Below are 17137 nucleotides of genomic sequence, written 5' to 3'. Positions count from 1 at the left end.
ATCAAACATCAACAAGAATACAAGACATAAACTGAATTAATAATTATAACATCAATGCAAAAGTAATAAATATTAACACGTTATCTTCAATACACATTCAAAAAGCCTAGTGAAGACGAGAATAATAATATTAGTACATTAGTGATATATTAATAATGAAGTCAAGTACATAAATCACAAGAAATAGTGAAATACATGTTTCAGTTTTATTAATTATTTGTTTTGTTTAAGCTTTTAGAATATTACAATATGAATTTATAGTTAAGTGAAAGTGCATGCAACTAATTTTGAAATCACGTTACATTGTACTTATCTAACTTTCAAGTCCATTTACCAAGTTTTATATTATTTTTATAGAAAATAATATATATATATATATATATATATATATATATATATATATATATATATATATATATATATATATATATATATATTGAAAAAAGAAAAAAAAAAAAAAAAAAAAGGAAATAGTAGCAACTGATGTTTCACAAAGCAAGAATCACAATTCACAAAAGCCCAGAAATGGAAATATTCAAATTGGGTCTAGACAAAATATAAAAACAAGAGTAATCCAAGCTCAAAAAACATGGATTTTTTTTATTGATTGGAATTGCAATTTAGGGAAGGAACTTCCTGTATGGTCTGTTATTGTCTTCATCTTGCATATGCTGTCAAAATTATCCAAAAAATAAAATACTAATGTTAATATAAACAGGAAACTAGCAAAAATAAAACAAAAACTATGCAAGTAGTGAAACTTTAACAAAAAGTTTGGTCACATATATGTTATGAGAAAATTATATATCATTTGGAGTGGAGACTTTACATCTTTTAGCAAGAATGTTACAACTAGTGCACATAAACATGACTTTTAAGTAGATTTTTGAAGAATATAAACGAACCCTAGTGAAATACAAAACAATGTTTTTTTTATGTTAGATTAAGTAGAAGTGGAATATTTTGATTATAAAACAAATGAAGGATGATGAAACTTATTAGAACTAAAAGAAATTTACAAGAAGATGATGCACTAAGACTCTAAGATTTCTATTTAAATATGCATTTTAGATCCCTTTCTTGTTAGATGTGATTTCTCCTACCACTTTGGAATGGATTAAGGAACTCTAAGTTCAGAGTTGGTAGATGGATGATGAATCTATTGCATTATAGAACTCCTTTTCATCTGTATTCATCTATTAACATGTTCAATCTTCTCTCTTGTAAGCATTCTAAGATTAAAATGAAAGTGAGTTACATTTCCCATTTATGTAATTGTGTTGTTCCCATTTGCCTTGATTATGAGTGTTTTCAGATATCTTCTGATATAGCTATCCTATCACACACGCGGTTTTCAATTCATCAAGAACCAGATATTTCACATCAATCGTCTACTCATGGAAGTCAAATTCAGAAATTATTCGTTCAGATTAGTGGCAGTGTGCGAAATCGGATATTAGATAGAACACGCGCATAACAAACTATCACTAATTCAGATCCAAAACGATGGATCATCGAATATACGCATAGATGATAGGAAGAAAGTTTGGATACTTACAAATTCACGAACAGTGCCCTTGTACACCAAGTAAGGAACTGCGATGCCAAAAATTCCGACGAGCGCTAGGTTACGACGAGTCCATCGAAAATTGTGCTCCAGATTCTCCCTCACCGTTCCCCAATCTTCAATGAATTTGTTCTTGTTTGCCTCCATTCCTCCCCCCATTTTTTCGCTAAACGATCTCTACACAGTCGTCGTTCTTCCTCTTTCTCTCTCACACACACTCACGCTGCGACCTCTTTCCCTTCCACCTTGTTGAGTTTGGGTATAGGGTTAGTACATAAGTAACGATTTTGCCCTTAGAGAATACATACGTTGTCTCTATAACCCCTTAACTTATGTAATATCCTTTTGGGCTGATGTCATATAGGGAAAATATCATAAAAAGCTTTGATGGATTTTTGATTCGTTTGTGTAAGTTGATCCATACACAACAATATTTTTTCATACATAATAGTTCATGTTTTAAAATGTTGTAAAGTACAATCATGTAAAACATATTTTGTTGTGTACGGAGAAAAAGTATTGTGTACGAACCACTTCCATTCGTTTATACCGCAAACTTGTCATTTTTTGTCGGTTTGTCCTTTTTACCTCCGAAACTGCTTTACAATCCATGCATATATAAAACGAATCCAAAAAACCATGTAAATTACGAATAAGAATAAGATTGGCAAGCCTATATGTTGGGTACAAAGTTATCCATGTATGACTTTGTAAATTGTTTGACTTTTGTAAACTCACTTGCATGTGGTGTTTTAGCCTTGTAACATTAGAGATAGAGAGTGAGAAAGAGACATGTAAACACCTCTATATAAGGTGGGTTCATACCACTTATAGAGGTGTGCTTAAAAGATGTAATATTGAGTGTGTTTGTGTTAATTATGTACATTTAGATCTAGATCCTTTTTTGTGTAACACCATACATAATCGAATACATCTCTTAAACACCCAAATCGCCGTTTTCATTGTGTGTTCTTTAATTTTGCATGCCAAACCAATGTTCATAATTCACTATATTTGGTATCAGAGCGGGTCTTCGAAGATCAACGCGATTTTTTGAAAAAATGATTCTCGGTTTGGCTAAGTTTGTCACAATTTGAGCATTTATGGTGAGTCTTTCTCTATGATATCTCTAAATCTCGTTGATTCGTGTGTTGCGTTCGTAAATTTTTGATCATTTTGATTCATTTGATCATTTTTAAAAAAACATCATAAATGGTCCATGTGGTTTCCTCAAATCTAAAGTTTAGTCCCCATAGTTTAAAAACGTCATAGATAGTCCCTGTGCTTTAAAAACTTTTGACGATTGGTCCTTATTGTTAACTCCGTTAAGTTTTGTCTGTTATCTAAAGGGCATTTTCGTCATTTCACTACCACAGGAACCATTTATGATGTTTTCTCTTATTTTTTTGAAAAAAAAAAGATAAAATTAACTATAATTATTTAATTTATAAAAGCTCTCTCTCTCTCTCTCTCTCTCTCCCATGCCATTAAGGATTTAAAGAACAAACCCACATTGATTTCTTTAACTCCTTCATCTGTTCTAAAACCTGCAACACAACCTTAGCGACGTCACTGATTTAACAACCTCACCGCCATAGTCTTGATCAGAATCACGCTCCAGCACAACACCACCATCTTGATTCAAAGTCGAAGGGTTTCCACAAGTTGTCGATCTCTTATGGGTCACTAGCGGAGGACCAATGATGAGCAGTGAAGGAAAAAAGTACATGCGGTGAGCAAGGGAAGGGAGACAAGAGGGTACCACCGTCTTCCATCTCCATCCCAAGTTGTTGATCTTCGTCTCCAATGTCATCTGAAACATGTCCCTTTCTCCATCGTCGGACCTGAAAACCTCATAAGCCTCTCCTACTTCACCGCCAGATCTAAATCCAGTATTTGAACAGATCTTGGCGGATGATCGAACGTGTTTTTCCTAAATGGGTCCTCCCCAAGAATTTCTTTTTAAAGATCTGCAAGAGATATTATGGAATCGATTCGGTGGAGGAGTACAGGCGACAATTTAAAGAAGCAAATGAAGATTAATCCCAAGAAAACGAAACAAAAAATCTGAGCTTTACTAGATACAAATAATGCCATCTGAATCTACGATTTCTCTTAATAATTCCATCTGAATCTATGAGCTTTGCAAGAAAATGAAACTAAAAGATTTATGATTTCTCTTAATCCCAAGAAAATCAATTCTAGGTCCAAAAACGTGATCATGGCACAAGGTAGACGAGATCCATACTATAACACCAGATTTAGCGATGAGACTCTACGGTTCAGTGAGAGGGATAGAGTGATTGGGTTTGGCAGATTTTGTGTTCTTTGATGGTGACCTAACAACGCTGATGTTTCATAAAGGATCCATCGAGAGAGACCCACTGAGAAATGAAGAACATTGTTATCTAGTATGTGATGCCAAGATTGAGAAGAGTTTTTGATGGTTCTCCAGTAGGATTAAACTCATATTTACATGGAGGGTTTAAGGATTATCGAAGGAAAAGCGGGGGTAAGATTAGGTTAATGGCATCTAGGAGAGAGAGAGGGAGAGAGGGAGGGAGAGAGAGAGAGAGAGAAAGAGAGATAGATAGATAGATAGAGAACTTTTATAAATTAAATAATTATATTTAATTTTTTATTTTTTTCAAAAAAAGACATCATAAATGGTCCCTGTGGTAGTGAAATGACGAAAATGCCCTTTAGTTAACAGACAAAACTTAACGGAGTTAACAATAAGGACCAATCGTCAAAAGTTTTGAAAGCACTGGGACTATATATGATGTTTTTAAACCACGGGGATTAAACTTCAAATTTGGGGAAACCACAGGGACTATTTATGATGTTTTTTTTTAAAAAACTCATTTGTTGTGATCCGATAATTTTTTAGTTGATCAAAACCCGATCTAATCTCATATTTGTTCGTTCGATTTGATTCTCAAAGTGCAATCACTCATTTGAATCAAAATTTGACCCAAAAACAAATCAAAATCTTTGAGTTTATTAATGTTCAAAATTGCAATCAATTAATGTTCAATGCTGTTCATATCCATATTTTAAACCCAAAATTCGATGTCAGTTACTATTCATGTCCATTGTTTAAGCCCAAATGTCATTTAATCCGGTTTTAATGTGGGAGCCCATTGATTCATCGAAATTAAGTCAACATCGTTGTAATATGTTCTGAAGTCGCATTCAACTTCTCTTTTGTTCTTTTTCTGGAATCTCGTTCTTCTTTCATCACTTGTGTTGATTGATTACTTTGAATGTGGAAGATGTACTTGTGAATCGATTCTTTACATTGAGTTTAATCTCAAAGATTGATTGTGATTAAGTTAAGACTAAGATTTCGAAATTTGAGTTTTTGGATTTGATGAAATTTGTCAAGATCTATGGAATTTTTGTAAAGAACGTGAGAAGAATTGTTCGTTGAAATTGTTTTGAAAAATTGTCACACCCCTAAACCGAGATGGCGGAAACATTCGGGGTGGAGGACGTCATGTATAGTATCATAACAATGTACAATAGTAAAACAACCACCAACATCCATTGCATTAATAAAATAATAAATACATGTGTGTTCTTTGTAAAGTACAATGACACAAAAAATTGTAAAGCAAAAATAAAAGACGAGTCTAAACATGCTCCGTCTTCTCAAAAACATGCTCGTGTACCTGTCTATTGGTTTCCTGGGAATACAAGTTATTTTGAAAGAGAGTATCAACATTTAAGTTGGTGAGTACATAAGTATTTTAGTGTCAAGTGTTTGCATTTGTTTCATGAAAAAAGTTTGTATTTGTTTAGCGAAAATGTTTGTATATGACTAGTGAAAATGTTTGTATCTTTCCCAGAAAATCCTATATTTTCTGCATTAAATGAAAGGTAGTCTTCTACCAAGACTCAACTGTTTGTATGACCCGTTTTCTTGAAAATAGTGTAAAATGTATGTTTGTACTTGAAATAGTATAAATGTATGTTTTCCATATTTGTAAAACTATCTTTACTCGAAAATAGTATGCATTTCTCGTGTGAGAATATCATTGTATGAATGTAATGGAAAAATGAAGATTTACAGTAGTATGGTATAAAAATACACTACGGTCGGAAGTGCAGATCACCACTATGTTGGGCTGAAGTGGGTGACACGCAACAAGCCAAGGGACAAGTACCCGACAACACTCTCACTGGCCTGGAAATCATAAGAGAAACAACTGAGAAGATTGTACAAATTCGGGAACGACTAAAGGCTTCAAGGGATAGACAAAAGAGTTATAAGGACAAAAGGCGGAAACCCTTGGAATTTCAGGTTGGGGACCAAGTGCTATTGAAGGTCTCACCCTGGAAAGGGCTAATACGTTTTGGAAAACATGGGAAACTAAACCCAAGGTATATCGTACTATTCGACATCCTCGCAAGGATCAGCCCGGTAGCCTATAAACTTCGTCTACTGCAGGAACTCAATAACGTACACCCTACCTTTCATGTGTCAAACTTGAAGAAATGTTTATCCAATGAGACCCTCGTCGTCCCTTTAGACGAAATCGAAATCAACGAGAGTCTCCACTTTATAGAAGAACCAATTGAAATCATGGATATGGAAATTAAAAGAACAAAACAAAGTCGCATACCCATTGTGAAGGTCCGCTGGAATACAAAGCGGGGACCTAAATATACTTGGGAGCGCGAAGATCAGATGAAACAAAGTACCCGCATCTGTTTCCCTAGTCCACAAATAATTACCATACATTAAATTTCGGGACGAAATTCTCTCTAACGGAGGGATGATGTGACAACCCGATATTTCGACTCTATGTAATGACCTAAAAAGTCAAGTATTGTAACCACTTTTGATATAATGAAATTAACTTCAAAAAAAAATAAGATGTGCAAAAGTCTCTATAGGGATATCTATTATGCTAGATAATGTGTCATGGTTTATAGAAATACTAAGAACACTAAAATCCGAGTTATAACGAAGAAGTTATGACCATTCTAAGATTTCCGACAAAACCGACAACACCGATTAAACGAAAAACGCGAAGTTTCAATACAATGGTTTTTAGCCTTAAGTATCTAAATGAAAGTTGTAGATATCATTAAACAGTGAGCGTACACAAAAAGAATGTCCAAATCTGACTTCGTATGAGGAAGTTATAATTTTTCCAAGATGCGGATATAGCAGTAGACAACTAAAAACTGGAAATAGAGCTCAAGAGACTTTTGACCGAAACAAACTAAATGAGAATCAAAGGTCTCACCAATAGTAGCGCAACGGTGAAAAGTCTGATGAAAACGGACATCGGATGAAGAAGTTATGGATTTTTAACGGACTTTTCGTGTCCCGGCCCGTTAAAAACAGATAATTAAAAATAAAGTCAAAATTAGCCGACGAAGTCTAAACAAGAGTTGTAGAGAATATTTTCAGCTACGTGTGCATATAAAGAACGTCGAAAACGAAGCTCGTACGCAAAAGTTATGGATTTTACAAGTTCGGGGTCCAAAATCCAAGGTTGTCAGGTCTGCCACGACGTGGCACAGTTTGTCGCGATCCGGCAAGTGACTGAGGGCATCCAATCAACGGAAGGAGATAAGATTTTCTCCCCACGACGTGGCCAGCCTTTTCCATGACGTGGCACCCAAAAATCCACCCCTATAAATAGAACTCTTGGGGTGTCGGGTTTAGGTGCTCCATTCTTCTATCTCTCGTGCTGAAACTCTGCGGTTAAGCTCCCGAAGCCCTCCGAAGCCCCGGTTTTCACACTCAAGTTCTGAAGGAAGGTTCTACACTCCCGAGATTCCCGAGATTCTTGAGAATCCTGAGAAAAAAATCAACTCTTCCAAGTCGAAGTTCTGCTCGATTATCATCTCGCTTTCTTCGATCTATCAAGTGAGTTCATACCCCTATAAACTACACTTTCAAATGTTTTATCAATGCTTTTTATACACTTTTAGGGGGGGGGGGGGGGAATACAAGTAAAGACACGGTTATTATCATGTGTAACATAAAATTTCACTATATACTCTTTTATCAAGTGATTCATATGTGATTCATAACTACTACATGGAAACTTTCGTATGCAATATATATATACTCGATAACATCTTGTCTTTGGAAATAAAACATGTTTATATATATATATATATATATATATATATATATATATATATATATATATATATATATATATATACGAATCAAACACTTTATTTATACTTTAAGTATATGTGATCATTTATGTCACTTTAAATGCTATACTTTACATAACAAGTGAGCATTACACTAGGATTTACTGTACGAACGAAACACACACTTTGAAAAACTATAATAGGTATAGTTTACGAGAAAATCATGAACATTTACATACTAGAAACACTATATCAAAGAGATACTTTCATACACAAGAACAAATGGACATTTTCATACGTAAATCTGTTTTATACTAAGTTTTGTGAGACATTTCACGTACTTTCGAGTATGCATTTTAAGTCCTGTATTATATACCATAATCCCTTGTAGGGGGAGCGTGATACTTGTGTATAGATCTATACGGGATTGACAATCCCGCACCTAAGCTGTTAGCTACAGCTAGGCCGACAGGCCTGGGGTGACAAACGTCATAACTTTCCAACGCCTGAAGAACGTTGTTATAGGCATCCTGGTCAAATAGTATGATTATAAGACTCACATGGAGTATTAAAAACACATTGATTTACGGGGTTTTTCAAATGCCTTAACGATTTATACATAAACCTACTATTTTAGGCATGAAAAGCACTATTGCATTATAGTTTTGGAACAATTAAGTACCATCTACTATAGTAGAAAATATGGGATTTGCTAGGAACATTTAAACATGTACAAACCATTTTCATTCTATTTCATACAAACATTGTCACTAAATACTTATGAACTCACTAGCTTAAATGCTGACATACTCTTTCAAAACTAATTGTATTTCTCAGGGATTCAGTAATACAGGTAAACCACTGCTTTTGAAGAAGGGACGTTGCGGCGTTAGTTTAATTTCATTTTGACATCATATTGTAATTTCTTTTGAAACAAGTACTTTCTACAATGTAAACTTTCAAATTATATATATGATGGTTGTGTTACTTTGTTTACTATGTATTCAACTGTTTCGATACTACATGAAATCATCCGCCCTCGAACGATTCCGCCGTTCTGGTTTAGGGGTGTGACACTACAGGTCCCACTGTAGCTAGCAGCAAGGTGCGGGATGGTCAGTCGTGTATAGATCTATACACAAACCCACGCTCTCCCTCCAGGAGACTCTGGTTACAAAACGTGACATAGCAAGAGTATTGTTATGTCAGGAAATAGTATCTCACATTTTAGTTATCTCGTTCTTGTTATAGTATGTAAGTTCATTCTTGTTCTTGTAAATGAATAGTATGCTTTGTAATGAATAGTAATAGTATGTATGTATTGACTCATGTATTGTTTCTCTATTCTAGAAGTAGTCTGTAGTGATCCTCTAAACTATACCTATTATAGTTTACTAGTATGTTTGTTTGAACTGTTATTGATTTGTAGAAAAGACTCAATTGTCCAACATATGCAACTGATTTAAGTATATTCCTTGAAAATAATGAGGTTCAATATTCAGGCATATATTTAGCAAGCATACCTATGATTTAACTGATAGTCGAACTAGTGATCCTACCCTAAGCCCACAACCAAACAAGGAACAGGAGTTACGGTATTTAGCAATAGTCCTAAGTCCGTTAAAGCATACTTATACATAAATATGTACACGAATATGATTTTGATATAAACAGAAATCTAAAAATAGTTTAAAAGAGTTTTTAAAATAATTTTAACAACATTTGAGTATAAGAAATCCTTTTTGTTTGTTTGTTTCCACATGTAAATGAATAACACAAATATATTGTTTTCTGCTTGTATTATCCCCCTAAAAGCATTTAAAAGAGTAATTTGAAGGGGTATGTACTCACCTTTTGGGAGTGATTCAATAGAGGGTTCGATATAGGATGATTGATTCCACAAGCCAGCTCCCGGGACAAAACAAGTCCTAAATAGAAATTTACACGATATGTAGGCATGAAATTAGTGAATATAACCTCTAAGGCATTAAGGAAACAACCTAGGATGTAAGAACTACTTACAATAGAAGAGTTAGAACCGAAATAAAGTGGTTGTTGGGGGTTTACGACCAACCTTCGTTGTTCACGGCCGTAAAGGGTTTTTGGCCCTTGAAGATTCAAGCGTTTTCGACTGGAACTCGGAAATTATGGTGATTGACGGATGAAAAAAGGACACCAGATGTTCTTATGGAGATCCGAAGGTGGAACAATTGATCTTCGGGTAATGGTTGAGAGAAACTAGGGTTTTCGGTTGAAGACTTTGAGAGAAAAAGGCTTGAGTTTTCGATCAGAAGTGAAGAAGTGAGGAAATTTTTAGTCAAACACATATATAGGTAGAGTTTGCGGTCCGAGGGAGGTTCACGGCCCGCAGGAGTTCACGGTCGAGTACGAGAGACGTTTACGGCCCGAAGGCTCGTTTGCGGTCCGAGCGTTTACTGCCCAATGAAGGTTTGCGACTCAAGTGAAGGTTCTCGGGTGAAGGCTCTTTGGTTCCAAATGTTTTTCCCTCCAAAACACATATTTCACTTGAATACAAGGTTTATACCCCTATAATTCATTACCCTAATTATATTAAGATAAATAAAGAAATAAGTTTGACATTTAATAGATAAGTTTGACTTTTACAAGATAGAAATTACGGGTTGTCACAAGAATCAACAGTATCGTGTTTTTTGACTTCCGATTTCAAAAAGTCAATCTCTAAAAAGAAAAGTCAAATTTGATATGCAATCGATGAATCAATGAATTGAATGCTGAATTTGTTTGATATAAGTTATAATTGTGTTGTGAATGTTGAATCTGAGTTTAATTTGCTATTAATTTCGAAATCGACGGGATCTATGGACTTGATGTCGAACACAGTTCATGATTCACATCTTGAATGCTGAAGTTTTTATAGCCAATGTCGATGTCGATGGGTATAATAAGATTGCGAAAGTAATAAGTGTTGATATTCAGTTCACATATGAGAAGGATTTAAGGAACTTGATTTGAAGTTGGCTGTTTGGAGTCAAATAAAGTTCGGCTATTTTTGGGATGGTTTGCATCTATGGTTGTGTTTTGGATGTTTACTTTTAGCTAATAGATGCTGATGTCTGATCATTAAAATGAAGTGAGTTTCTTTCGGAAAAAAAGTTTGTTTTTTATATATCAACAAAGATCTCTATGGAAAGAGGACGAAAAATCAAGAACAACGGTATGTTCGATTTTTTTTTTGATAAAAAATGTGGCATAAAATATATTTTAAACGAAAAAAAGATGTGAGGTTTTTGGTAAGGATGTGGATTTTTCGGTATAATCCGGTGTGTGTGTGCGTCAAATGTAAAAGTGTACATGTATTTCCTTGGACGTTGATCATTATGATTTCTGACGCTCACGATTGGTTTTTTTGTTCCTTGTTATTTATGGTTCTCTATTATATATATATATATATATATATATATATATATATATATATATATATATATATATATATTCCTTTATGGTTTTCATTACAGCCTGTGTGGAACAATATGAGAACATTTTTCTTAATTATTAATTTTACATGTAATAATAAGATTGTAGTAGACACAAAATTAAAATGATAGGTTTTTTTTTTAACTTTGAGAGATAATACGTTGAGTTTTTATGAATTTTTCCTTCGGTCGTCATGATAATACAACTTTACCAAAATTAACCAATATAAATAGTAGATTTTAGAGATTGTTATAAAATAATTTAGAAGCAAATGATAATCAAATCAACCCGTATTACTTCATTTATCAGGTTATTTATTAAAATTAAGACAATAATATAAGTTATAGAAAATAAAATATATCTTTCAAACACTTCTATTTGGATATTAATTTAAAAAAAAAATAACATGAATTATGACATGAAAATACAATTGAGCCTATTGGGCTTGTTGCTTATGGAACAAGATTCAGATCACTTCATCCACCTATTTTAGGGATCACAGGCAAAGTAATTGCAAATCTGCATCCCCAGACATACGCATTACGCATACCAGACGAAAGACCGATCGATCGAAAGAGGAGAAATCATGTCATCGAATGTGGTTTTGAAATCAAAGCACAAATCATCGAGAGGATCAAAGCCATCGGACGATAATTCAGCATCGAAGCTCTTGAAGGAATGGAGTACATGGACGATGAAGAAAGCTAAAGTCATCACTCGTTACGGATTCATACCATTGGTCATCATCATCAGCATGAATTTGGAGCCCAAACCATCGATCTCTCAGCTCCTCAGCCCGGTTTAAATCATAACAATTTGTCTCTATTCGTCGAATTTCATTCTAAATCAAGTCGAATCTATATCTAAACATAAGTTAGGGATTTTGTTTGTTTGTGTTTTTGCTAGACGTAGTTAATTGAATCGTTTGATATGAAGCTCTAGTTTTCTATTTCTGTTATGAATTAGTATGAGTTAAATTGATGTATTAGTCTTTACTGATTTCTGTTTACATGTATTGCAAATAGATCGCCTTGTTTCAAGCAAAAACATGTTGTTTCTTTTATCTAAAATTGAAAGCAAAAACATGTTTCTATTACGAATTAGTATGAATGGTATGAATTTGCTTCTAGGGTTTTAAACTTCATGGATGCATATAGTTAATCCTAGGGGTTGTCTAATCTTCTACCACTGTTTTTTCTCTAAAAACACCCGATATATTTGCATATTTTATTAATTTATTTGACTAAACTATGCTTCTGAGATTGATCAATGAAGTAAAAGACATAAAATGGTTTCATTTCTTATATGTTGGATTTGTATGTTTGATGTAGTTTAGTTAGAGGATTTTGCTAAACTGTTGTAGTGATGATTGAATGTACATCTTTAAGTTGGATCTTCTTTAGAATATCCATGACTAATAGAGTTGTGTTTACAAGATCTGTAATTAAGATGGCAAAAGAGATAAAAGAAAAAAGAATAATTTTAACATCGTCTTACTTTGTAAATTTTAGTCATTTATATCATCTATGATCATATTTCTATTGGAGAAAACTGCAAATTTAATCCTAGCATGGTTATTAATTCATAGTAATTGTTTTTTGTCTAGCATTTTATTAGGTTTTATATCAAAATTTATGTTGTTCTAAAAAAAATGAGGTCATTGAAAGGAATAAACATAGGGGCATTATTTTGTATGTTCGCCCGAGGCATGAAAACTCTATGGACCGGCCCTGCCAACCATAATAAGATGTCATTCTGGGGTAATAATAAGTATAGGTGAAGAAATATCAACTTCGGGTGGAATAACGAATAGGAGTCCAAATTTATGCTGACAAATAACAATATTCATAATGCATAATTTAATAAATTGGTTGAATGTGTTGGAATGTTTATTTAACATTCAATGGATTAATGTCATTTATAGAGGGATGACCTCGTTCAAGGGGATATAGAGTTCAACTGACATTAAGAAAAAAAAGATATTTTTCAAATACAAAATGCTTGCAAATACATGTCTTTTCTAAATATGTTTAATTGAACCTTTTGTCGAATTCAATAGATTATAGGGAAAAACTAGGCGAATGCCCGCGTGTTGCGCAGAATCAATCTATATATCTGAAATCTTTATAAATATATGTTTTCTTAAATATAACAATAATTTTGTTGTTAAATTTGATATAATAATTCATATACTAAGTTGATATAATATATTGATTATTTTGAATTATATGATAATATATATACATCTATAAAAATTGCATAATCTCAATATTTTGAATGACCTCTACTCGCGGGTTACTCATCAATAAAATTAAATATAATATATGATTTAATGCTATTTATAGTTGTTATTGTTAATTAATTTTTTAAAATTTATTTGTTTAACGTTTTAATTTCTGTCATTGTAATTATTTAAAATATCAAACATTTTTTTATTATTTTAAAGGTAACAATATAATCATTTATATAGAGTTATTTTAAGCTTTTGTTATTGTAAGTTATTTTAAGCTACTTATTTGAAAACTTTTAATGATTATAAAAATATCTTTAGGAGATATTTTAGTTAAATTGATATTACAATTTTGTTTTTGCATTTAGCACTACAATTTATCACTTTTAACTACTCACAAAATATTCTTTAAGTTTTTTTAAGTGGAATTGAAATTTATATTAAAGTTGACCATGTAATGTTATATTTAAATTTACAATTTAAGTATTTTGTCCAAATTGTTCAAAAGTTATAGCTTTAATATGATAATGGTTTACATACAACAACATATTAAATCTAATAGATTAAGTATAATATGTTAAAAGTTAAAGAAATAATTTTATAAGTAGAAGTAAAAATATTATTTTAATATTGAAATTTAGTTTATTTATGATTACACTTTAGGTTTTATACTTATTTAACCTTATTAACCAACTTATAATCATTATTAGAAAGACACTACAATTTATCACTTTAATTATTTACAAAATATTCTTTGGGTTGTTTAACTTGAACTAAAATTTATATCTAAGTTGATCTTGTAAGGTTATATTTAAATTAACAATTCAAGTATTTTATAGAAATTTTTTAATAGTTGTAGCTTTAAAATGATAATGGTTTATATACAACAACATATTATACCTAATAAATTAAGTATAATATGTTAAAAGTTAAAAACATAACTTTATAAGTAGAAGAAAATATACTTTTTTTAATATTCAAATTTAGTTTATATATGATTACACTTTATGTTTGATATTTATTTAACCTAATTAACCAATTTATAATCATAATTAGAAAGAAATTGAAAAGTCATGAGAGTTTCAAATGAATGTGGTGAAAGAAAAAATGAATGAGAGTTTCAAATGAATGTGGTGAAAGGAAAAATGATTCCTTTATAAGTATACTAGACGAATTCCCGCGCGTTGCGCAGCGAAGATTAAAAATATATTGTTAAAATATTGAAAATTAAATGTTTAAAATGGTTATGTTATTGACATTAGCTTTGAGATAATATTTTTACACTAATTTATATATATATATATATATATATATATATATATATATATATAATCTCTATTATTTTGAATAATAATATTCATTGACATCAACTCACATTCCTTATTAATAGAATTAAGTATAATTATCTATTTAGTATTATTTTTAACAACTATTATTATTGATTAATTATATTTTTATTTATGCGATCATTTTCTAATTTCAATAATGATGTTCATTTAAAATAGAATTTATTTATAGCTAAATGTAATTTATAATTTGATTTTATTATCATTTAAAATTGTTATTCATTAATTTTAAACCACTTATTATTAATCATAAGTTAAAGAAGACTTTTAAGAAACACTTAATATTATTATTAAAAAGTGAAACATACACTAAATAATAAAGTGATAAGATAGACAAATTGCATTTCAAAAGAGACTTGCATGGATAATATGACATATCCATGGAATTTGATTTTATTATTTATAATTATTGCTTATTAATTTTAAAACCACTTGTTATTATTAAAAAGTGAAATAAACTTTTAAAAAACACCTATTATTATAATTAAAATGTTAAACATATACTAAAATAAAAAGTGATAAGATAGACAATTTGCATTTTAAAAAAAGCTTACATGGATAATATGGATAATATGACATATCCATGATTTTTAATTAATTATTATTTTGAAGCAACATGAACATACAAACATGTATACAATAGTTAATTAAATATTATATATGTCACCTTCCATAACATATGATCGATAACATGAATATAATCTAATTTACATTAAAATTTCAACCACAACATACAATGATATTCTTAAAAGAATACTTAAATCAAGAAAATACAAAAAAGAATTAGTATATAACAAACTTACAAATTAAAAACTTCAGCATAATAACATGGATCGAAAAATTGTTCAAAGCCCTCAAACCAACACAAAAAACTTTAAACTTGTTTTCTTTATGAATTTTGTATGTGATTTGTATTGGTGTATCTACTCAAAAAGATTGACCTTTCTATAGTAGAGTATCCATTAATGGTTTATTAAATATATTATATTAGTTATAAAACCTTTGAATTGTTAATCATTATTAAGAGACTTTTTAGTGGTATTCATTAAAATTGGAGGTTTCAAATGCATGAGGTGTTTGCAAATTTTTATGGGGGTTTCAAATGCATGAGGTTCAAGGAAAAATGCTTGCTTTATAAGTATGTATGATATGATAATGAAATGATGTTCAATGTTATATGAAAAATGAAATGGCTATAATTGTAAATGTCCTAAGCCATCTTATAGTTTGTTTGGTTGCACATTATTTGCAAAATGTTATTAAAGATCAAATGGAACCAAATTAAATGTTTTAAGCCGTTGTAGAAGGTGTTTGAGATTACTTTTGAAAACAACTTATTTACTTTTTGAAAAATCCATAAGTTAATAAAGTGTTTGGGTAATGACAAATAATCTTGAAAACAACTTTTCTATAAACCTCAAAATGGAATTTTGGAAAAGCATGGAGAACCTAACTTTTTTAAGTGTTTTTAGCTTTTTGATTCTAAACTCACCACAATACTCCCATTTAACCTTATATCCACCCAACCTTATACCCACATAACCATTTTTTTTTAGTTATTTTACTTGTAAAAATGAAGTTAAACATTTAAAAAAACAATTTATTGCCTTTTTCAATCATAAAATCTAATCCAAATAGTTTTTTAAAAATCCTTTTCGAAAAAGTCACAAGTCAACAAAGTATTTTTCCCTAAAACACTTTTGAGGTTCAAAAAGCAATCACAAAACCCTCTTATTATTTGTTTGGTCGCACATTGTTTGTAAAACGTTATTAGACATCAAATGGAAATTAAATTAATAAATAGAGGGAAAAATATTAAAATAATAAAAATAAAAATTGTTTAGAAAAACATAAATGTTTTATATGTAAAATTTATTAAGATTACGAAGATGAGAAATCCATAATCTACTTTGGTCGATATCACCTACATCTATAATATACAAGTGAGTATTTTTATTTACGAGTTTGAAAACGATAGTAAATAAAACCTTAGCTATCAACTATATTATATAGGCAAATTACAAAACATAAACCTAACTAAAACATGGTCGGTCGGATATCCATTCGGGTTGTCAATTCTCAAGTCACATTTAACAATCTCCATCTTAACTTGAGTATAACTCAAACTCCTAAAACCAAGAACTCCCGCTCCAACCTGCCATTTTGTCTTGAATGGACTTACTTCTAGCTAAGATTTACCAAGTGCAAGCAATGCTTAAATTTTTATATGGACAACAACTTCATCAACATATGAGGTGAGTTCTCCTCGATATTTATAATTTAGATGGAAAATCTCTCCTATTCCAAAGCATCTTTGTTGAAATTCAAGCTTACATCAATATGCTTTGTCTCATGATAAACCATATTCTTTGCTAGACACAAAATAGTCGGACTATAAAAAAAACATGATAG

General features: G+C 31.1%; 1 protein-coding gene across 1 annotated transcript; it reads right to left on the bottom strand.

The window, feature by feature from the left end:
- Positions 1-471: 471 nt before the first annotated feature.
- LOC145063504 (neuronal acetylcholine receptor subunit alpha-5) lies at positions 472-1823 on the bottom strand. The gene is made up of 2 exons (XM_079011101.1): positions 1559-1823; positions 472-671 (listed from the first exon to the last, which is right to left on the bottom strand). The coding sequence occupies exons 1-2, from the start codon at positions 1724-1726 to the stop codon at positions 621-623; spliced, it is 219 nt and encodes a 72-aa protein (XP_078867227.1). The 5' UTR covers positions 1727-1823; the 3' UTR covers positions 472-620.
- Between the last annotated feature and the right edge of the window lie 15314 nt (positions 1824-17137).

The sequence above is a fragment of the Lactuca serriola genome, chromosome 7 (assembly GCF_051521515.1).
Source record: "Lactuca serriola cultivar US96UC23 chromosome 7, Lser_US96UC23_V15, whole genome shotgun sequence".
Classification (NCBI taxonomy): Eukaryota; Viridiplantae; Streptophyta; class Magnoliopsida; order Asterales; family Asteraceae; genus Lactuca; species Lactuca serriola.
Note: the sequence above shows the minus strand (reverse complement) of the source record. Positions and strands in the feature narration are given on the sequence as shown.

What these genes read in the sequence shown, in the direction of transcription:
- LOC145063504 (XM_079011101.1), bottom strand. Translation starts at nt 1,726, where the DNA reads ATGGGGGGAGGAATGGAGGCAAACAAGAACAAATTCATTGAAGATTGG. An exon ending in AGGGCACTGTTCGTGAATTT is followed by an intron (nt 672 to 1,558) that starts GTAAGTATCCAA and finishes TAATTTTGACAG; the next exon opens with CATATGCAAGATGAAGACAA.